The 23,479-nt window shown below is 42.4% G+C and overlaps 1 protein-coding gene and 1 pseudogene across 1 annotated transcript in view; one reads left to right on the top strand and one right to left on the bottom strand.

Moving 5' to 3' along the window:
* Nucleotides 1–12,496, bottom strand: part of ALDH9A1 (aldehyde dehydrogenase 9 family member A1) — a 34,942-nt gene extending 22,446 nt beyond the window's left edge. The window contains 2 exon segments of the mRNA NM_001132693.1: nucleotides 8,984–9,129; nucleotides 12,276–12,496. Coding sequence (NP_001126165.1) covers nucleotides 8,984–9,129; nucleotides 12,276–12,456 — 327 coding nt within the window. The 5' untranslated portion in view covers nucleotides 12,457–12,496.
* Nucleotides 12,497–21,691: 9,195 nt separating this feature from the next.
* On the top strand, nucleotides 21,692–22,900 carry LOC100436837 (carbonic anhydrase 14-like; annotated as a pseudogene).
* Nucleotides 22,901–23,479: the final 579 nt, after the last annotated feature.

Raw genomic sequence — 23,479 nt, 5'->3', positions numbered from 1 at the left:
CTGTGATTCTATCGCTGCTAAGCCCTGGAACACTTACTAAGAGAATAGAAACTTTTACTCTGGAGATTTTTTTCTCTTTTAAAATAATGGATAGGCAAGTGGTTTTGGGGACTGTTTTGGGGTTTCAACTCTTAGAGAAAATTCAGTTTACTAGATGGCCTTGGGAAATTTTTTCTGTGTTATTCTATTATTCTCCATCCTTACAAAAAAAGTTATCTACTAAAGAGCATTAGGAGATCTTCTGATATAGTATGTAAGGATCATCAAAGCTGTCTCTGACAAAAATTTCTGCCTGCTACTATTGCAAGAACAACCATAAGATAAAATTGTTCACCATAACAACATACTGCTACACGTATTTCTTAGGAACCCTGTTCCTCCTCTATATCACCCTGCTTTACAATATGACTTGACCAAGTGTCCACTGGGATGAAAGATTAGAAGCCAAGGGTAGGTCCCTCACTTCTCCCTTTCACTTCGAACCCCTCAGTAGGCCTTAATGTCTAGCTTTGACGCCCAATAGACTAGCTCTTACACTTACTAGTTATATGATCTAAGACAAGCTATTTAACCTTTTTGAGCATTTTCTCATTTCTCAAATAGGTAAAATAGCTATATACATCTCAAGATGCTTTTGATAATATAATTATGTATAAAAATCACCTTGCCCAGAAGGAAAAAATGGAGGGAGAGAGGGATAAATTACAGTACAGCCCACTAAATGCTAAACATGTAAGCACAAGAGGCAAGAAAAACAAAAGAATAGCACCAAACTCAGCGTCATGGCATTGTAAAAGCATGAGGTGTGAGAGTATACACATGGTAAAGGAGGAAGGACCAGTAGTGCAGGAGAGCTGGGTCTTACGGTGTGTGAAGAGAAAAGACGAGGCTGGAGAAACAGGGCCTGAGGGCCATGTTAAGGAGGGGGACCATGGCCAGTTTTACCCAGGGATGTACCATGATCAAATGTGCTTCTGTAGGAGGACCACTCTGGTGGCACTATACAAGACAAACCAACCTGGGCCAGGACTGGAGGCAAGAAGATAACCTACATACACAATCTCTTCTTTATTTAGATAGTTTTGTCATCGTTTTAAGTAACATTCTCCCTCTCCTTTTAATCCAAATGATAGCTACTTCACAAGGGGTCTCCAACTGAAAAATGACTGGGTTTCACAGACAAGATCTGTACAATCTGGTAAAAGTACCAAAGGATTCAAAGTAAAAATGAGAAAATATGGAAAAAAAATGTTGATTTCCACTAGGAATCAATGAGCTTCCAGCCAAGATGGAGTAACAGGGACCAGATTCACTCTCCCACCTTAAACAACTAAAAACACCAGATAAAATACATGAACCATTTTCAGACATCAAACATTAGGCAACTCAAGGCAGTGGTCCCTGGAGGAGGGAACCAGTAAGGTGAGCCCTACAATTGCTGCAGTCTACTGCCTAGAGAAAGTTTTCAGGCCACAGAGCAGGGAGGAGGAAGTTAGGTGGCACCTGGCAGACACATGAGTTGAGAAGAGAGGTTGGGAATTTAGCGAACATTGAGTGGCTACAGTTCTTCAAGACTGAGTGTGGAAAGAGCTGCACAGACAGAGAACCCCAGAAATCTGCAGATTCCCCTTTGAGTACCAGTGTGAGAAAACTACCCAAGACTGGGAAAAGGACTACCCAAGAAGAAAAGGTTTAAAAAAAAAAAAAAAAAAGCCCCAGAACTTACACAGGGCCAGGTATAGTTCATGTTCCCACCAGCCATGGTGAGAAAACCTCATTAACACCCAGATCACAGGGTTAAGCAGTCAGAAGGGTATGGAATAACAGCAAAATTTGCTGATCTAAAAGCAAAACTTCCAAGGATCAAACTGATTCCAAGTAACTTCACTGTGCCCCAGAAAAAAGCTCAAGAATATTTTTTGAAGTACAAGACTATCCAGCACCCAGCAATATAATATGCACTAGTGATTCACTAGAGATCATATGTCTAGTGATCAAAAACTACCAGGCATGCAAAAAGAAGAAAACCACAACATTTAACCAGGAAGCGAAACTAACCAACAGAAACACATTCAGAAATAACACAACAGAACTAGTAGACAAGAACATTAAGTTACAATAGATATACTCCATATGTTCAAGAAGGCACAGAAAAACATAAGCATGTTAAGGAGAGCCATAGAACACATATATAAAAGACCCAAATTAATCTAGAGATGAAAATACACTGGATGAGATTAACAGCAGATAAAATACTATAGAAGACCAATGAACTTGAGTCGTAACAATAGAAATTACCTGAAAACAAAACACACACACGCAGGGGGTGGGAGGGAAGGCTCAGAAGGAGAAAAAAACCCATAAACACACCCAAAAACTGGAAAAGGAACTGAGCATCAGTGACGTGGGATAGCTTCAGGCAGCCCAATATATTTGTAATTGGAGGCCCTGAAGGAGAAGAGATGGAAGAGGGGGCAAAAAAAATCTAAAGAAATGATGGCCAAATTTTTCTTCCAAATGAAACAAATTTACAGATCCAAGAAGATCAATAAACCTCAGGGAAAATACATATGAAGAAAACTGCACCAAAAGACATCATAATCAAATTGCTTAAAACCAGTGATAAGGAGAAAAATCTTAAAACAGCCAGGGGTGGGGGGAGAGGGAGTACATTACATACAAAGATACAAAAATAAAAATGACAGTAAATTTCTCTTCTGAAATAATACAAATCAGAAGACAGTGGAGCAACATCTTTAAAGTACTGAAAGAAAAAACTATATACCTACAATTCATTCAAAAATTAATGCAAAAAAAAGACTTTTTTAGACATACAGAATCTGAAAGAGTACCAACAGACCTGCACTATAAGAAATGCTGGGCTGGCGGGGCGCAGTGGCTCACACCTGTAATCCCAGCACTTTGGGAAGCTGAGGTGGGCAGATCACTGGAGGTCAGCAGTTTGAGATCAGCCTGGCCAACATGGTAAAACCCCATCTCTACTAAAAATACAAAAATTAGCCAGGCATGGTGGCACTCATCTGTAATCCCAGCTACTCGGGAGGCTGAGGCAGGAGAATCACTTGAACCCAGGAGGCGGACGTTGCAGTGAGCTGAGATCATGCTACTGCACTCCAGCCTGGGCGACAGAGAAAGACTCCATCACAAAAAAAATAATAATAAATAAACAGAAACTAGTGCTAAGGTACTGCTATGGCTGCTGCATTTTGCTGTAATAAACCATCCTTCTCTGTGATCCAAAAAGCCTCATGTCTCTTGCCAGAATATATATATGTATATAATATACATATATTACACATAATTGTATAATTTACAAATATAATATAGATTATATGTATATTATATAGATCATAATTATATGTGTATAACATAGCTTATATGTGTATAATTATACGTACATGTATATTATATGTGTTTTATATGTATATGTATGTAATATATACACATATACACACACACTCTTGAAAGTAGGGAAACTCTCAGACCCGTCACAGTTTCTGACTTAACACACTTATGACAAAAAGTCACCATAGACCTACCACTCAGCTATCCATGATTCTTATTTTGATGTATTTTCTTCTGAATTTTCTTTCTATAATGAACATCTGGTACTTCTGATCTTTAAGACTATAAAAAGTTTAACTATCAGAGTCCAGAATCAAGATGGCCGAACAGTAACAGCTCCGATCTGCATCTCCCAGCGTGATCAATGCAGAAGACGGGTGATTTCTGCATTTCCAACTGAGGTACCGGGTTCATCTCATTGGGACTGGTTCACTCGGGAAGCACAAGGGGTCAGGGAATTCCCTTTCCTAGCCAAGGGAAGCCGTGACAGACGGTACCTGGAAAATCGGGACACTCCCACCCTAATACTACGCTTTTCCAACAGTCTTAGCAAACGGCACACCAGGAGATTACATCCCACGGCTGGCTCGGCGGGTCCCACACCCACGGAGCCTTGCTCACTGCTATCACAGCAGTCCAAGATGGAACTGCGAAGGTGGCAGCGAAGCTAGGGGAAGGGTGTCTGCCATTCCTGAGGCTTGACTAGGTAAACAAAGCAGCCAGGAAGCTCGAACTGGGTAGAGCCCACCACAGCTCAAGGAGGCCTGCCGGCCTTTGTAAACTGCACCTCCGGGGGCAGGGCATAGCTGAACAAAAGGCAGCAGAAACTTATGTAGACTTAAACGTCCCTGTCTGACAGCTTTGAAGAGAGTAGTGGTTCTCCCAGCATGGAGTTTGAGATCTGAGAATGGACAGACTGCCTCCTCAAGTGGGTCCCTGACCCCCAAGTAGCCTAACTGGGAGACACCTCCCAGTAGAGGCCGACTGACACCTCATACAGGCGGGTGCCCTTCTGGGACAAAGCTTCCAGAGGAAGGATCAGGCAGCAACATTTGCTGTTCTGCAATATTTGCTGTTCTGCAGCCTCCGCTGGTGATACCCAGGCAAACAGGGTCTGCAGCCTCCGCTGGTGATACCCAGGCAAACAGGGTCTCCAGCAAACTCCAACAGACCTGCAGCTGAGGGTCCTGACTACTGGAAAACTAACAAACAGAAAGGAATAGCATCATCAACAAAAAGGACATCCACACCAAAACCCCATATGTAGGTCACCATCATCAAAAACCAAAGGTAGATAAAACCACAAAGATGGGGAAAAACCAGAACAGAAAAGCTGAAAATTCTAAAAACCAGAGCGTCTCTTCTCCTCCAAAGGATCGCAGCTCCTCACCAGCAATGGAACAAAGCTGGACGGAGAATGACTTTGACAAGTGACAGAAGTAGGCTTCAGAAGATCGGTAATAACAAACTTCTCTGAGCTAAAGGATGATGTTTGAACCCATCGCAAAGAAGCTAAAAACCTTGAATTCTACCAGAGGTACAAATATGAGCTGGTACTATTCCTTCTGAAACTATTCCAATCATCAGAAAAAGAGGGAATCCTCCCTAACTCATTTTATGAGGCCAGCATCATCCTGATACCAAAGCCTAGCAGAGACATAACAAAAAAAGAGAATTTTAGACCAATATCCCTGATGAACAACAATGCAAAAATCCTCAATAAAATACTGGCAAACCAAATCCGGTAGCACGTCAAAAAGCTTATCCACCATCATCGAGTTGGCTTCATCCCTGGGATGCAAGGCTGGTTCAACATACACAAATCAATAAACATAATCCACCATATAAACAGAACCAAAGACAAAAACCACGATTATCTCAACAGATGCAGAAAAGGCCTTTGACAAAATTCAACAGCCTTCATGCTAAAAACTCTCAATATACTAGGTATTGATGAGACGTATCTCAAAATAATAAGAGCTATTTATGACAAATCCACAGCCAATATCATACTGAATGGGCAAAAACTGGAAGCATTGCCTTTGAAAACTGGCACAAGACAGGGATGCCCTCTCTCACCACTCCTATTCAACATAGTGTTGGAAGTTCTGGCCAGGGCAATCAGGCAGGAGAAAGAAATAAAGGGTATTCAATTAGAAGAAAGTCAAATTGTCCCTGTTTGCAGATGACATGATTGTATATTTAGAAAACCCCATGTCTCAGCCCAAAATCTCCTTAAGCTGATAAGCTACTTCAGCAAAGTCTCAGGATATAAAATCAATGTGCAAAAATCACCTATACATTCCTATACACCAATAACAGACAAACAGAGAGCCAAATCATGAGTGAACACCCATTTACAATTGCTTCAAAGAGAATAAAATACTTAGGAATCCAACTTACAAGGGATGTGAAGGACCTCTTCAAGGAGAACCACAAACTACTGCTCAATGAAATAAAAGAGGACACAAACAAACAGAAGAACATTCCATGCTCATGGGTAGGAAGAATCAATATAGCAAAAATGGCCATACTGCCCAAGGTAATTTATAGATTTAATGCCATCCCCATCAAGCTACCAATGACTTTCTTCACAGAATTAGAAAAAACTACTTTAAAGTTCATATGCAACCAAAAAAGAGTCTGCATTGCCAAGACAATCCTAAGCCAAAAGAACAAAGCTGGAGGCATCACGCTACCTGACTTAAAACTATACTACAAGGCTACAGTAACCAAAACAGCATGGTACTGCTACCAAAACAGAGATATAGAACAATGGAACAGAATGGAGCCCTCAGAAATAATACCACACATCTACAACCATCTGATCTTTGACAAACCTGACAAAAACAAGAAATGAGGAAAGGATTCCCTATTTAATAAATGGTGCTGGGAAAACTGGCTAGCCATAGGTAGAAAGCCAAAACTGGATCCCTTCCTTACACCTTATACAAAAATTAATTCAAGATGCATTAAGACTTAAATGTTAGACCTAAAACCATAAAAACCCTAGAAGAAAACCTAAGCAATACCATTCAGGACATAGGCATGGGCAAGGACTTCATGACTAAAACACCAAAAGCAATGGCAACAAAAGCCAAAATAGACAAATGGGATCTAATTAAACTAAAGAGTTTCTGCACAGCAAAAGAAACTACCATCAGAGTGAACAGGCAACCTACAGAATGGGAGAAAATTTTTGTAATCTACCCATCTGACAAAGGGCTAATATCCAGAATCTACAATGAACTTAAACAAATTTACAAGAAAACATCAAACAACCCCATCAACAAGTGGGCAAAGGATATGAACAGACACTTCTCAAAAGAACACATGTATGCAGCCAAAAGACACATGAAAAAATGCTCATCATCACTGGCTATCAGAGAAATGCAAATCAAAACCACAATGAGATACCATCTCACACCAGTTAGAATGGCTATCATTAAAGTCAGGAAACAACAGGTGCTGGAGAGGATGTGGAGAAATAGGAACACTTTTACACTGTTGGTGGGAGTGTAAACTAGTTCAACCATTGTGAAAGATAGTGTGGCGATTCCTCAGATATCTAGAACTAGAAATACCATTTGACCCAGTGATCCCATTACTGGGTATACACCCAAAGGATTATAAATCATGCTACTATAAAGACACATGCACACATATGTTTATTGCAGCACTATTCACAATAGCAAAGACTTGGAACCAACCCAAATGCCCATCAATGATAGACTGGATTAAGAAAATGTAGCACATATACACCATGGAATACTATGCATCCATAAAAAAGGATGAGTTCATGTCCTTTGTAGGGACATGGATGAAGCTGGAAACCATCATTCTGAACAAACTATCACAAGGACAGAAAACCAAACACTGCATGTTCTCACTCATAGGTGGGAGCCGAACAGCGAGAACACTTGGACACAGGGTGGGGAGCATCACACACCAGGGCCTGTTGTGGGGTGGGGGAAGAGGGGAGAAAAAGCACTGGGAGAAATACGTAATGTAAATGATGAGTTGATGGGTGCAGCAACCCAACAGGGCACATGTATACATACGTAACAAACCTGCACATTGTCCACATGTACCCTAGAACTTAAAGTATAATTAAAAAAAAAAAGACATATGCACACGTATGTTTATTGCAGCACTATTCACAATAGCAAAGACTTGGAACCAACCCAAATGCCCATCAATGATAGACTGGATTAAGAAAATGTGGCACATATATACCATGGAACACTATGCAGCCATAAAAAATGATGAGTTCATGTCCTTTGCAGGGACATGGATGAAGCTGGAAACCATCATTCTGAGCAAACTATCACAAGGACAGAAAACCAAACACTGCATGTTCTCATTCATAGGTGGGAATTAAACAATGAGATCACTTGGACACAGGGTGGGGAACATCACACACTGGGGCGGTAGGGGGTGGGGGGCTGGGGGAGGGATAGCATTAGGAGAAATACCTAATGTAAATGATGAGTTGATGGGTGCAGCAAACCAACATGGCACCTGTATACCTATGTATCAAACCTGCATGTTGTGTACATGTACCCTAGAACTTAAAGTATTAAAAAAAAAAGAGGCAGGATTATCACTTGTTCCTTGCAGCTCTGGACTCCCAGGAAGAGGCAGCCTGGTCAGATTCTGGGAGACAAAAGAAACCTTTGTTTCCGTCGAGTTTCAAATAGAGGACCTTCCATGTGTTAGGCCAGCGTGGTAACTACTACACCACAGAAACCCTTTGCATTGCAGGCTTTTTATGTTTTGCGATGAGCATTAAATACTTGTTTTTAAAATTTTTTTTTAGTTGACAAATAAAAATTGTATGTATTTATGATGTAAAAAAAAAAGTTTAACTCTCATTTTTAAAGAGAACATCTACAAATCTAAGAAATCTTCCCAATTAAAGTAACAATACTTAAAACCCTATCTGAAAACAAATCTGAAAAAGAAAGGTAGACTTGAGAATCATCAAAATAAAGAACAAAAAGGAAACAAGTAAACAACATGGTTTAAAAAGAAAGGAAGGCTGGGCACGGTGGCTCACACCTGTAATCCCAGCACTTTGTAAGGCTGACATGGGTGGATCACTTGAGGTCAGGAGTTCAAGACCAGCCTGGCCAACATGGTGAAATCCATCTCTACAAAAAATACAAAAATTAGCCAGGCATGGTGGCATGCACCTGCAGTCCCAGCTACTTGGGAAGCTGAGGCAGAATTGCTTGAGCCCGGGAGGCGAAGGTTGCAGTGAGCTGAGATCACTCCACTGCACTCCAGCCTGGGCAACAGAGCAAGACTCCTTCTCAAAAAATAAAAATAAATAATAAAAAAGAAAAGGAAGATGAGCTATAAAGAGTGCATTATAATTCAAAACAAAGCTTTACAAACATGAAAACCTGCCAAAGGAGATGTCCAAGAGCCAAGATCCAGATGCGAAGTACTGAATAAAAACTTGTTTTCTATACTAAGGTGAGCATGTGGAAATGTTTTTCCATTTTATAAAAACGTTATAGCCTAATGTTGCATCAAAGTCGAACTGCAAACATCACAAAGAACCCTCAGAGCAATGTCTGAGTTTTCTGGAAGGGAATAAATTGGAACATACCCTTATTATCCTGGCAGCCTCCAAAAGGATTCGGCAACGCTCCATGCCAGATTTTTGACTCCATATTTTAAAAGCAGCCTTTGCATTTTGAACAGCCAAATTTACTTCCTTTTCTCCTGAACATGTGAAAGTAGCTATCACTCGGCCTATAAAGAGAGGAAACATCAGTTTTAACTCAAATTGTTGCCACATATTTAAATAAAATATTATCTATCAATATTCTCTTAGTAGTATTCCTGTCTTTTTTTTTTTTTTTTTGAGATGGAGTCTTGCTCTGTCACCCAGGCTGGAGTGCAGTGGCGCGATCTCGGCTCACTGCAACCACCGCCTCCTGAGTTCAAGTGATTCCCCTGCCTCAGCCTCCTGAGTAGCTGGGACTACCAGTGCACGCCACTACGCCCAGCTAATTTTTTGTATTTTTTAGTAGAGACCGGGTTTCACCATGTTGACCAGGATGGTCTCGATCTCCTGACCTCGTGATCCGCCCGCCTTGGCCTCCCGAAGTGCCGGAATTACAGGCGTGAGCTACCGTAACTTCTTGTTTTTAAGTATGGTTTGATTTAGTGACCACCTCTATACTAGCAGGTTTTTTTGTTTTGTTTTGTTTTTTGTTTTTTAAGACAGAGTCTCCCTCTTGTTGCCCAGGCTGGAGTGCAATGGCACGATCTTGGCTCACTGCAACTTTCGCCTCCCGGGTTCCAGCAATTCTCCTGCCTCAGCCTCTTGAGTAACTGGGATTACAGGCGCCTGCCACCACACACAGCTAATTTTTGTATTTTTAGTAGAGACAGGGTTTCATCATGTTGGCCAGGCTGGTCTTGCACTCCTGACCTCAAGTATTTCACCCACCTCTGCCTCCCAAAGTGCTAGGATTACAGGCATGAGCCCCCGCACCCGGCCTAGCAGTTCTTAACTATATTTTGCGGTCATTGACACCTTTTAGGAGTCTGATAAAAGTTGCAGACCACTCTCCAGAAAAATGTACTTAAACATATAACAGAATTACAGGAATGTCATGTCCCCTGCCCTAAACTCATCATGGATTTAGGGTTAAGAACCCCTGCCCTCTACTATTTTACAGTTGAGTTGACTAACATTAACTTCTGATTAAGTTTTGCAACACTCTTAAACATTATCTCAGAATCTCAGGGGTCTTGTAAAATGAAAGTCAAAAGTAATCAGTCTACTGGGTTATAAACTCTGACTGTAAATCCCTTGTCTATATTCTATGTAGGTTATATCATACTACTTGATACTTGATAAATATAGTTAATAAGCAGTAATATCAGGATAAGGCATCCCTAAAAAACATTTTTTTTCTCAGAAAATCCAAGATTTCCTTTTCTTATTCCACCTTTATTCCCTCTCCCTATTCTGGTGCAAATTATGAAACAATCCGTTTTTCCAGGCCCGTATCCCAAGGACTGTACTGCCTCTACCAACAAGAATTCTTTAAGTTTGCCAACTCAGCAAATCCTCTTCACAAGAACTCCTGGGACTCTTTCCAGGGAGATTTCACAAATCTGCAATTTCTGTTACAAACTTGAATAGCCAGCTGGTAAATGTGGTGGCTGGGGATCACACACACCGTAGGCAATTAAAACAAAGAGCAATTTTTCTTTCTTTTGTATCAGGATTAGGTCAGGCGTAGAGAAGCTGTTTCCTCCTATATAAAGAAGAGATGTGGGAGTGGGGAGGGATAGCTTTAGGAGATATACCTAATGCTAAATGACGAGTTAATGGGTGCAGCACACCAGCATGGCACATGTATATATATGTAACTAACCTGCACATTGTGCACATGTACCCTAAAACTTAAAGTATAATAATAATACAATAAAATAAAAGAAGAGATGTGATAATGCCTTCTGGTTCTGCCAAGTCACTGCTCTGCGGTTTAGTGTGGATGGTCAAATACTAAATTCTCCAGTCCCCCGTAAATCAGTTTTATTGTTCTGGCTGCATTTTACACAAAATATTTACATTTTTCTCCCCACATTTATTCCATAAAACCCAGCAAAATAAACACAACACAAAACCAAAACAAAAAGCTTCTTCTTCCTTATCTCTGTGACCTTCAGAGTTCCCAGAGTAAATCCAGTGCCTAGCACAGTGCTTAGCACACATTAAGCACTGGATTAAAAAGTTTTATTTCAGCAAGATGAATAAATTGTGGAGAGCTCATGTAGACCATGGTGACTATGGTTACCAATACTGCATCATATACTTGAAATTTGCTAAAAGAATAGATCTTAAATATTTCACTATCCAAAAAAAGCCATTAACTATGTAGAAGCAATGGATAATTAGATTGACCGTGGTAATCATTTTGCAAGGTATACATACATTACAACACGTTTTACACCTTAAGTATATACAATTTTTATTTGTTAATTATACTTCAATAAAGCTGGGGAAGAAAGTACTGAATAAAGGTGGGGTTTTTTCCTTTCCCAATTCTGATTAGTGTGCAGAAATATTTTAATATTAGAATGTGGAGACAAAGTCCTCATTCGTAGTCATTAGAAACTATCTGTGAGCGCTCATTCATTCCCAGCACAAATGATTATCTTCCCCACAACCCCGCCCCGTTCTTTTAGAATTCCTCTCCTATGCACACATTTGAAGACAATAATACATCAGTCCTAATTTTAAAAGGGGGAACAGCTGGCTGGGCGCGGTGGCTCACGGCTGTAATCCCAGCACTTTGGGAGGCTGAGGCGGGAGGATCACCTAAGCTCAGGAGTTCGAGACCAGCCTGAGTAACATGCTGAAACCCCGTCTCTACTAAAAATACAAAAATTAGCCGGACGTGGTGGTGGGAGCCTGTAATCCCAGCTACTAGGGAGGCTGAGGCGGGAGAAGCACTTGAGCCCGTAAGGTCGAGGGCGCAGTGAGCTCTGAGATCGTGCCCCTGCACTCCAGCCTGGGCGACAGAGTGAGACCCTGTCTCAAAACAAACAAAAAACAACAACAACAAACAAAAACAAAACAACAAAAAAGGAAGTTAACAGAGGCACGACTTCCCCCACCAGGACTTTGCGAACTCTGTTCTGGCCTCACGATCCTACCACGCAACTCATCAGCTTTTCTTTACCTCCCTTCCCATCCCTGCCCAGAGGCACTCGCGTTGCCCCAGAATCGCTAGCTTCCTACACACACAACCTTAGACCCTCCACTGTCACTGTCTGTGCTCAAGTCAACCCTGCAGAACACAGGAAACACGGGCTGGCCGGGAAATCCGCGCACCCGGCCCCAGGGCGCCCCAGCCTCCCCGGCTCGGTGCAGTTACCGGTTGCTGGCTCCAAAGCTTTCTCGGTGCCGGAGGCGTCCGCCGGCTCCACGCGGGCCCCGCCGCGGTAATTGAGCGGCTGCGACACGACGAAGGTGCCAGTGCTCATGGCGGCGACAGGAGAGGGCCGAAGACTGCGAAGAAGCGGGGAGAGCGCGGCCAGGCCTGCTCGGAGAAACATGAGCGGCGGACGCGGCTCAGCGGCAGAGGCTGATGGGCCGCGGGCGGGGCGGGGCGGGGCCGGGCCGGGCCGCGGGAGGGGCGGGGCCGCGGAAATCGGTTCTAGGAGATTTTAGGGGCAGTCACTCGATTCCTCCGCGGTCCAGGTCAGGCACTCCCCTCGCCAGGAGGGTGGAGCAAGACACCAGATTCTCGCCACCACCCCGCCCTACCCCACACAGTCTCCAGGCGGGAAGAGGACTTCCTTCTTTGTGATCAATATTTGCGTAGCACTTTGCAAGCGTTTTCGGGTTCATCATTGCATGTAAGCATCCTAGGATCCCATTCTTAATCCTATCGCCTGACGAAGGCAGAGGATTGGAGGCCAAGAGTTTTTGGTGGTTACTTCACTGCTAAACCACTGTTTCTGTAACTGTATAATGCTTTTTAAAGGGTTACAGTAAAAAGCGAGGGGACTGTGAACGGGATAGATGATATTGTGATCTGAAACTGCTTTTTAAATTCTTAAAGAGAGACTGGGCGCTGTGGCTCTCACCAAGGCTGGAGGATCGCTTGAGCCCAGGAGTTTGAGGGCAACATAGAGAGATCCCGTGTCTACAAAAATAAAAATAAAAATAAAGATTGGGCTGGGCGCGGTGGCTCACGCCTGTAATCCCAGCACTTTGGGAGGCCAAGGCGGGCAGATCACCTGAGGTCAGGAGTTCAAGACCAGCCTGGCCAACATGGTAAAACCCCGTCTCTACTAAAAATACAAAAATTAGCTGGGTGTGGTGGCGGGCACCTGTAATCCCAGCTACTTGGGAGGCTGAGGTGGGAAAATCGCTTGAACCCGGGAGACGGGTTGCAGTGAGCCGAGACTATGCCATTGCACTCCAGTCTGGGTGACAAGAGTGAAACTCAAAAAAAAAAAAAAAATTATCCAGGTGTGGTGGCACACGCCTGTGGTCCCAGGTACTTGGGAGGCTAAGGTGGGAGGATCCCCTGAGCCCCAGGGGTCCAAGCTGCAGTGAGCTATAATCGTGCCACTGCACTCAGGCCTGGGCAACAGAGCAAGACCCTGTCTCAAAATAAATAAATTAACGACAAATATTGATAGAAACAGAAGCCTAACATACAGAATACGAAGAGCAAAGACCACACTCACATATTATTTTATTATTGTCCATTGCAAACAGAACTGAAACATATCAGGAGTTGGTGACGAGCAGCACTATAGATTTCCAAGATCACTGAATGGTCATTTAGGTACAGAAACTATATGTCTCAAATTTTATGGGACAATTTCTATTTAAAAGATTCTGTCTCCAACCAATGCATTTTGACTTGTCACATCATAATTCCTGATGTTTGTTTTGGAAATGTGGTTGTGATGTCTATTGAATTAATTCATAGATGATAAGACTAACAAACCTCTGGCCAGGCACAGGACTCACACCTGTAATCTCAACACTTTGGGAGACCGTGGCAGGAGGATCGCTTGAGGCCAGAAGTTCAAGACCAGCCTGGGCAACATAGTGAGACCTTGTCTCTACAAAATATTTTAAAAATTAGCCGAGCATGGTGGCACAAGCATGTAGTCCTGACTACTCGAGAGACTGAGGTGGAGGATTGCTTGAGGCCAGGAGTTCAAGACTGGAGTGAGCTATCATGGCACCACTGCCCCAGCCTGGGCAACAGAGTAAGACCCTTCCCCAAAGAAAACAGATCTCCTCCAAAATATCTAGCTGTTAAATATCTAGCTGTTCCTCTTACCTATCTGTGCTTTTATTATTAAATTATTATTTTTAACTTTTAGATTCAGGGGTACATGTAAAGATTTGTTACATAGGTAAACTTGTGTCATGGGGGTTTGTTGTATAGATTATTTCATTACCCAGGTATTAAGCCTAGTACCCATTAGTTATTTTTGCTGATCCTCTCCCTCCTTCCACCCTTATTATTAGATTATTAATGTATTATTTTTCATTAGCAAAATCCAACATGTAGAAGGAGCTTTATAGGTTACAGAGCCCTTTCACATTTAATTTCTCACATGATGCTCATAATAACCCTACAGAAGAAAAGGAAGCTAACACAGATTGAGCTAGGAGGTAGTATGTGGCACTTTGTCAAATATCTCAGTGACAATCATGCAAGATAGGCTTTATCATCCCCATTGCACAGATGAGGAAACTAATAGAAAGGTCGTAGAGCTTCCCCATAGAGGAGCTAAGGCTGGAGTCCAGCTCTGTGCAAGTCCAAAGTAAATTTCTTCTTACTACACCAGGTCGAGATGTTGACCCCATTGAAGGTTGCTATCAAAATTCACTCTTATGTTGGTGGATATTTATCAGAAACCCAGAAATCTGGTTCTAGGGAGATTTAAAGGACATGTAAACTTCTTAGGATGTTTGTCAGCACTACCCAGTAGGCAGCCCAGAAGCCACAGAGGATGCTGGCCAGTTTACAAGTTCAGGGTGAAATTCAAAGGGACAAAGATGCCACAAGGAGCAGAAGGAATGCCAAAAGAGAAACACCTCTTAGATGGGTGTGTGCTGGAGGGCAGATTTGGGGATAAAAAGAGATAGAAAAGGAGTGGAATCATTGCTAAAGGGGTAGAAGATCCAAGGAGAAACTGCCTGCCTCACAACTTGCTTAAAGCCAAACTTGGGTGCCACTAAAGCCCCCTCCTTTTCCACATTTCCTTCCCCAGACAACCAGAGGAGGAAAAGAAAAGCAACTGGATCCCCTTCCGCCATCTCCAGGTCTCCTAAAGGAAGAAGTCCTTGGGAACCCATACTGCGTGATCCACGGTCCTTCACTGGCCTCTCCCTCAGGTCATCCAGTTGTCAATTTGTTGCTTTGGCTTAGTTTCACCATTAGCAGTACTCTTCTTGGACTGCTAATGCCGGATGTAAAAGCAAATGCCGGATGCGGTGGCTCACACCTGTAATCCCAGCACTTTGGGAGGCGGAGGCGGGTGGATTGACCAGCCTGGGAAACATGGTGAGACCCCCGTCTCTACTAAAAATACAAAAAAAAAAAAAAAAAAAAAGCCAAGTGTGCAAGTGTGGTGGCGCACACCTCTAGTCCCAGCTGCTGGGGGGCTGAAGCGCGAGGATTGCTTGAACCCGGAGGCAGAGGCTGCAGTGAGCCAAGATTGCAACATTGCACTCCAGCCTGGGCGACAGAGCAAGACTCTGTCTCCAAAAACAAAAAAAAAAAAGAAAGAAAAGAAAGAAAAGATCTTTAGGGAGTACCAGCTCTTAGTCTGTCCTCTAGAACTATTAATACATCAAACACATACACACCACATTTATTTTTATTTCCTGAACAATAGTATGTTTACTACTCTTATAACTCCTTCAGTGGGGAGCCAGAAAACCATCCACACAAAAAGAAAGGAAAAAATTACTCAGAATCCTGTTCCTGCCCATTTTAACAGGGCCTTTCACTTAACAATAATTTACAGATTGAATTTTATTTTAAGCCTGAGTGTCCTCACATTCTTCATATACAGAATGTAATTTTCTCACTGAAGACCTAACAGGTTTCCTAATCTAGGCAGCCTGACACTAGGATTAGGTCCTTAATGAATATTTGTTGAATGAACACATCAGTCAGATGTTACAAACCAGGACTTTGAAATCACTGCGCTGATGAGGATGTCCCCTTATGCTACTTAGGCATCTCTGCTTGGATAATCTATAGTCTTTTTCATTTTTAACAGATTTTTAGGCTATAATACTCATATTTTCAAAAATAGGTTTAATTTGTAAACCTGAGGTAATATGAAACAGAGTATGTGAAAGTGGTCTAAAAATTAGACAGCACTATGCAATTGCTATTATAATAACAATGTTCATAGTTTGCAGTGCCTTCGTGTTTTTCTCAAATGAAATTCAGGGTCATTGACTTTGGAATTCGTTCTTGGAGTTGATAATCAGCTAGAGGCTAAAGGCTACTGACCTTACAGAAAAATTTAGAATCTGTCTGTTATCTAAGACAGTAGCATTATATAGAAATTATTCCAACTCTTCCAAATGTATAAGATATAAAAATGAGAGATTCAGATGGTTTTTTTTAAAAAAGGATATGATTTTTGTTTTCTGGGAAAGGATCTCACTCTGTCTTCCAGGCTGGAGTGCAGTGGTGTGATCACTGCTCACTGCAGCCTCAAGCTCCTGGGATCAATCAATCCTACCGCTTCAGCCTCCTGAGTACCTGGGAAGACAGTTATGTACCAGGATGCCTAATTTTTCTTATTTTTTTTATTTTTTATTTTTTTTAGAGACAGGGTCTCACCATCTTGCCCAGGTTGGTTTCGAACTTCTGAGCTTAAGCAATCCTCCTGCTTCAGCCTCCCAAAGTGTTGAGATTACAGGTGTGAGCCATCACCTGTATATACTGATATGTATATCAGTGGTTGTGTCGGTGTTTTTTCTGGGCACACACCTGTAGTCCCAGCTACTCAGGAGGCTGAGGTGAGAGGATCTGAGGGAGAAGGATCGCTTGAGCCTAGGAATTTGAGACCAGCTTGGGCAACACAATGAGACCCCAATTCTAAAAAAAACCCAAAACTTTAAAAACTCAAACAAAGAGGCCAGGTGCAGTGGCTTACACCTGTAATCCCAGCACTTTGGGAGGCCAAGGCGGGAGGATCACTTGAGGCCAGGAGTTCGAAACCAGCCTGGCAAAATAACAAAACCCTGTCTCTACATAAAGTAAACAATAAAAAATTACCCAGGTGTGGTGGTGCATAACTGTGGTCCCAGCTACTCAGGAGGCTGAGGTGGAAGGATGGTTTGAGCCTGGGAGGTCGAGGCTGCAGTGAGTCATGATCACACCACTGTACTCCAGCTTGGATGACAGAGCAAGACACTGGCTCAAAAACAAACAAACAAAAAACCAAGCCATTCTAGCATACCATTTAAGTTAAAGGCATTTGAAAAATAGCAGGGATGCTGAGGTGAGAGTATCACTTGAGCTCAGGAGGTTGAGGCTACAGTGAGCCATGATCGTGCCACTGCACTCCAGCCTGAGCAATAGAGTGAGACCCTGACTCAAAAAAAAAAAAAAAAAAAAAAGAAAAAGAAAAAAAGAAAAACAGCAGGTGCAAAAAGATCACTCTAACCTTTATGCTGTTTCTTCTTCTTTTTTTTTTTTTTCTTTTTTGAGACAGGGTCTTACTCTTTTGCCCAGGCTGGAGTGCAGTGGCACTATCATAGCTCACTGCAGCCTCAACCTTCTGGACTCAAGCGATCCTCCCACCTCAGCCTCCCAAGTAGCTGGGACTACAGGCATGTGCCATCACACCCAGCTAATTTTTGTATTTTTTGTAGAGACAGGATCTTGCCATGTTGCCTAGGCTGGTCTTGAACACCTGGGCTCAAGTCATCTGCCCACATCGGCCTCCCAAAGTGCTGGGATTACAGGCATGAGCCACTGTGCCCGGCCTTGTGCTGTTCCTTTAAAGCAAAAGATGAAATTCCCATGTGAAAGAAGCAACATCCTTATCTTTAAGGACAAGAAATCAAGACCAAGAGAATTCTGTACAGACCTTGTTAAAATAACTCTTACCTTTTAAGTCCTTCCCCATAATTTAGTTGCTTCATCATAACTTACCACTCTTTGTCCAATTCAGTATATAAGGAACTGACTCAAACTGCTTCTTTTCTTGTGTGCTACCTAAAACCTGCATTAAATATATTTGTGCCAGGCGCGGTGGCTCATGCCTGTAATCCCAGAACTTTGGGAGGCCCAGGCGGGTGGATCACCTGAGGTCAGGAGTTCAAGACCAGCCTGGTCAACATGGTGAAATCCCGTCTCTACTAAAAATACAAAAATTAGCCAGGTGTGGTGGTATGCGCCTTTAATTGCCGCTACTTGGGAGGCTGAGGCAGGAGAATCGCTTGAACCCAGGAGGCAGAGGTTGCAGTGAGCTGAGATCGAGCCACTGCACTCCAGCCTGGGTGACAGAGTAAGACTCTGTACCAAAAAAAAGAAAAAAGAAAAGAAAAGAAACAGCACACACACAAAAAAAAAATTCGGATGCTTTCTCCTGTTAATCTGTTTTATGTCATTTTAATTCTCCAGCCCAATCAGGAGTCTAAGAGAACAGAGGTGGAGTTTTGCCGCCCCTACAAGCTGAATTTGCCCATATGGTTTATTTTCTTAGGACAGAATCCTAGAAGTGGAATTGCTAGGTCTAAAGATATAATTGTTTTTAAACTTTTTGATACCAATTTGCAAGTAGCCTTAAAAAAAAAAATAGGCCAGGTGCGGTGGCTCATGCCTGTAATCCCAGCACACTGGGAAGCCGAAGCGAGTGGATCACCTGAGGTTGGGAGTTGGAGACAAGCCTGGCCAATATGGTAAAACCCCGTCTCTACTAAAAATACAATAAATTAGCCAAGCATGGTGGTGGGTGCCTGTAATCCCAGCTACTTGGGAGGCTGAGGCAGGAGAATCACTTGAACCCGGGAGGTGGAGTTTGCAGTGAGCTGAAGTTGCGCCACTGCACTCCAGCCCGGGCACGATAGAGTGAGAGACTCTATCTCTAGAAAAAAAAAAAAAAAATAGTCTTGTCCAACAGAGCAGGCAGACTTTTTTTGGCTAGAGGTCTTGAGGTATAGTTTACAATTAATAAAATGCACTCATATTAAGGGGACAGTACAACAAATTTTGACAAAGGTATGTAATTACTTCATTCATGATATGCAGGGAGTTTTTTTATTATATGACTGTAAATATTAATCACCATTAAGCCAAGTAGTCTATTTTAATTATATTTTCTTTTTTGCACAATTTTTTATGTTTCCAGTTCACAATTGCTTCTAATTTTCTTATGAATACTTGACTAAGTCCTTCCACACCCTCTGACAGCTCGGTAAAACAAAGTCAATATATAATTTCTATATGGTCAAACCTATGAGATAATTTATGTGGCTTTTTGTTTTGTTTTCCTTGGAGATACCTGTACTCAAGTTTTCCAACCTGGTCATCTACTCTGGATTGCTTGTTCTCTCTACCTGCTCCCCCACTCTTGCCCTGGGACTTGTCTTTGCTGTCATCCTAAGCATTCCCTTTGCCTCTGCCCTGCCAATATCCTCTGTTTCCATGTCTTCCTCGTTCTTGGTATACTCCCTTATTTTAACAGAGACGTCTTCTAGTAGTAGCTTCCTGAGAAAGGGCACAAGGAAGGTAAATCATTTGAGACTGCCCAGATGAAAAATATTCATTCTCTCACATATGATTGATGATCTAGGTGTGCATAGATAAGTATAGTATTCAAGTTGAAAACAACATTCTTTTAGAATTTTGAATATAATATTCCATTATCTTCTAGTTTATAATTGCTATTAAGAAATCTAATTTGTAGGCAGTTTTTCATCTGCCTTTCCAATGTTTTTTGAGAATCCATTCTGCACCAGGCACTGAATTAGATGTTAGGAGTATACAAACCTGAATACACAGGCATATGGTAAGAACTTAATAAGTAGCTGTTGTTTTATGTAGCCAGTTTCCTTATTTTTTCTTTACCTTGAGTCACAGAAAAACACAATAGAGAAATCAGAAGTTTAATGAAAGTGCTTTGGACAATTTCTAACATAAATTACAATTCAGAACGTTTAAAAAATCCCAACCTATCCAATCTCTAAATGCCGCATATCCAATCCATTATCAAGTGTTAACATTTTTACCTTTAAAATATATCTTGATTCAGCTAAGCTATGAGGATACAAAGACATACAGAGTGATACAATGGACTTTGGGGACCCTGAGGGAAGGTTGGGAGAGGGGTGAGGGATAAAAGACTACATATTGGGTACAGTGTACACTGCTTGGGTAATGGGTACACTAAAATCTCAGAATTCACCGCTATAGACCTCATCCATGTAACCAAAAACCACTGGTACCTCAAAAGATATTGAAATTTAAAAAAAGAAAAAAAGAAGGAAGACCTTATCTTTTTACCTTAAATAGGAAGAAATCACAACAGAGAAATCCATGCTTTATTATAAAGAACAGAACAGAGACTACTCACCATGATTAGTCAGAACATACATTCTCTTTTTATCTCTAAATTAATTAGTTTTCAGATCAGCTGCATTATCGAAGGCAAAAATAGCAACGGCATATACAGGAAATAAATTTATTTCTCTATTATATAATGGTCCATGCTAAGTAGTCCAGGGATAATATGGTGGCCCCCAAAGTATTAGGGACGAAGGCACCCTCTGTGTTCTTGTTCTGACATCCTCACATGTTAACTTCTCCATATTCCTTGAAAGGCTGTTCTCTTTCAGCTTCTGGTAGAAGAGCTTCTGATATAGCAAGACGTGGTGATGATTTTTTATATCAATAATCAGCATCCAAAGTGATTCTGATGCAAGCGTCCTTGGACCACATTCCAAACAATTAAGCATTGTTTCCCATGTTATGACTCTCAGAACACTAATTTTGCAAGATGCTCCATATAAAAAGGATTCTGTTGATAAATGAGTTTGGAAAACTGTACTTAAAATATCCCCATTTTGGAAATCACAATGATTATTAGCATATTTTGAACTTAAATAAGTGCTGCAGTAAAGAAATCTGCTCAATGTTATACAAGCTGATGTTTCTCAATCTTATTTGAGCTCAGCATTGTTTTTTCAGGTGACTTATTAAACTCTGTAGGAAATGCTGTTTAAGAATCAGATTGGGTAAAATGGGGAAGAGATCATTAAAGTTGGCAAGTAGGGGATCTTTAGTATCTTTAAATAGAGCAATTTCAGTTGAAGGGTGAGAAGAAGCCAGGCTATAATAAGTTATGGAATGAACCAGAGGTGCAATGCATACATTGAACGTACAACTATATTTTCCAAAAGGATAGTCAAAGAAAGAAAGGTGCAATACAGTTTCCAAAAGAAAAAAGGAGCCAGGAAGAGGGAGAACTTGCAAATCCAAGAGGAATAAGAAATAACTGGGTCATCAAGTGGAATGGAGACTGCAGAGGGAGATGAAGAGAGAGGGCTGAGAGAAGCAGCAAGAGATTTGTTCTGGGGACCCAGAAACCCATGGTACCCTACTGAAAATCAAATCCCTTGGAAACCCACAGAGACACAGAGACAGCAACAAAAAAAGGGATAAAGACACTCAACACCAGGAACTCACCTCTCTCTCTGCCTCTCTCCCCGTCTCTCTCTCTCTCTGCCTGCCCTAGTCATCTAGTCTCCAAACTCCCAGTCCCCTGTGCCCCTTCCTGGGATACCATGTTGTTCTTCATCCTCCTGCTAGAGGTGATTTGGATCCTGGCTGCAGACGAGGGTCAACACTGGACACATGAGTGCCCACATAGTCAGGACCACTGTGGCCAGCCTTTTACCCTGAGTGTGGAAACAATACAGAGTCCCCCTTCGATATCCGGACAGACAGTGTGACAATTGACCCTTAGATGACTGCTCTACAGCCCCATGGATATGACCGGCCTGGCACTGAGCCTTTAGACCTGCACAAGAATAGCTACACAGTGCAACTGTCTCTGCCCTCTACCCTGTATCTAGGTGGACTTTCCAGAAAATATGTAGCTACCCAGCTACACCTGCACTGGGGTCAGGATGATCCCCAGGGGGCTCAGAACACCAGATCAACAGTGAAGCCACAGTTGCCGAGCTCCACATCATACATTATGACTCTGATTCCTGTGATAGTTTGAGTGAGGCCGCTCACAGGCCTCAGGGCCTGACTGTCCTGGGCATCCTAATTGAGGTGAGTGAGACTAAGAATATAGCTTATGCCAGCCTGGCCAATATGGTGAAACCCCATCTCTGTTAAAAATACAAAAATTAGCCGAGTGTGGTAGTGGGCGCCTGTAATCCCAGCTTACCCGGGAGGCTGAGGTAGGAGGAGAATCGCTTGACCCTGGGAGGTGGAAGTTGCAGTGAGCTGAGATTGCACCACTGTACTCCAGCCTGGGCAACAGAGCGAGACTTAAAAAAAAAAAAAAAAAAAGAATGTAGCTTATGAACGCATTCTGGGTCACTTGCATGAAATCAAGCATAAAGATCAGAAGACCTCGGTGAGAGAGCTGCTCCCCCGACAGCTAGGGCAGTTCTTCCTTTACAATAGCTCGCTCACAACTTCCCCTTGCTAGTAGAGGGTGCCCTGGACAGTTTTCAGTCCAAGGGCCCAGATTTCAGTGGAACAGCTTGAAAAGCTTCAGGAGACATTGTTCTCCACAGAAGAGGGGCCCTCCAAGTCCTGGTACAGAACTACTGAGCCCCTCAGCCTCTCAACCAGCAATGACCTTTGCTTTTTTCATCCAGGTGGGATCCTTGTATCCTACAGGTGAAATGCTGAGCCTCGGTGTAGGAATCTTGGTTGGCTCTCTCTGACTTCTGCTGGCCATTTTCTTCATGGCTAGAAGGCTTCAGAAGAAGAGCGTGGTCATCACCTCAGCATGAGCCACTACTGAGGCATAAACTCCCTCTTAGATACCTTGGATATGGATGCCTTCCCCTCGTGCCTCCAGAGGTGCTTTCCCCTCATGTCTCACCACCCCTCAGGGAACCTCTAAAATGGGGTGCAGGGACTGGCCAGGATTACTGTAGGAGTAGTAGGCGCTTCTTCCTCTGGACATCCCCTACAGAGAGGTGTGGACCCAGGCTCTCATTCAAGGAAGAACAGCAGAGCCTTCAGCCCCTCAGAACATGTAGAAGGAGATCAGGGGATCCCTGTGTTGTTAATGCAGAGAACAAACTGTGTTTAGTTTTAGGGGAAGTTTGGGATGTACCCCAAAGTCCTCCACCCTCTCACCTTTATGTCCCTTTCCCTAGATATATTGCAGGATCTCCCCTTAGGAGAAAGAGTTGCTGTTGGGGTTATATATTTTTGCTCAACGTATTTGGAAACTAAATTTTCTGGAGGAAAAAAAAAGAAATAAGAAATAACTGATGCAAAGTCCCAAAGGCAGCAAGAAAGAGTGGGGTCAAGAGGACAAGTAAAAATGTAAAGAGAAGAAATACTGTTTTTCTTTCCTCAAAAAAGAGAAAAGGTGAAAA

The sequence above is a fragment of the Pongo abelii genome, chromosome 1 (assembly GCF_028885655.2).
Source record: "Pongo abelii isolate AG06213 chromosome 1, NHGRI_mPonAbe1-v2.0_pri, whole genome shotgun sequence".
Lineage (NCBI taxonomy): Eukaryota > Metazoa > Chordata > Mammalia > Primates > Hominidae > Pongo > Pongo abelii.
This window is presented reverse-complemented; position numbering and strand designations above follow the sequence as displayed.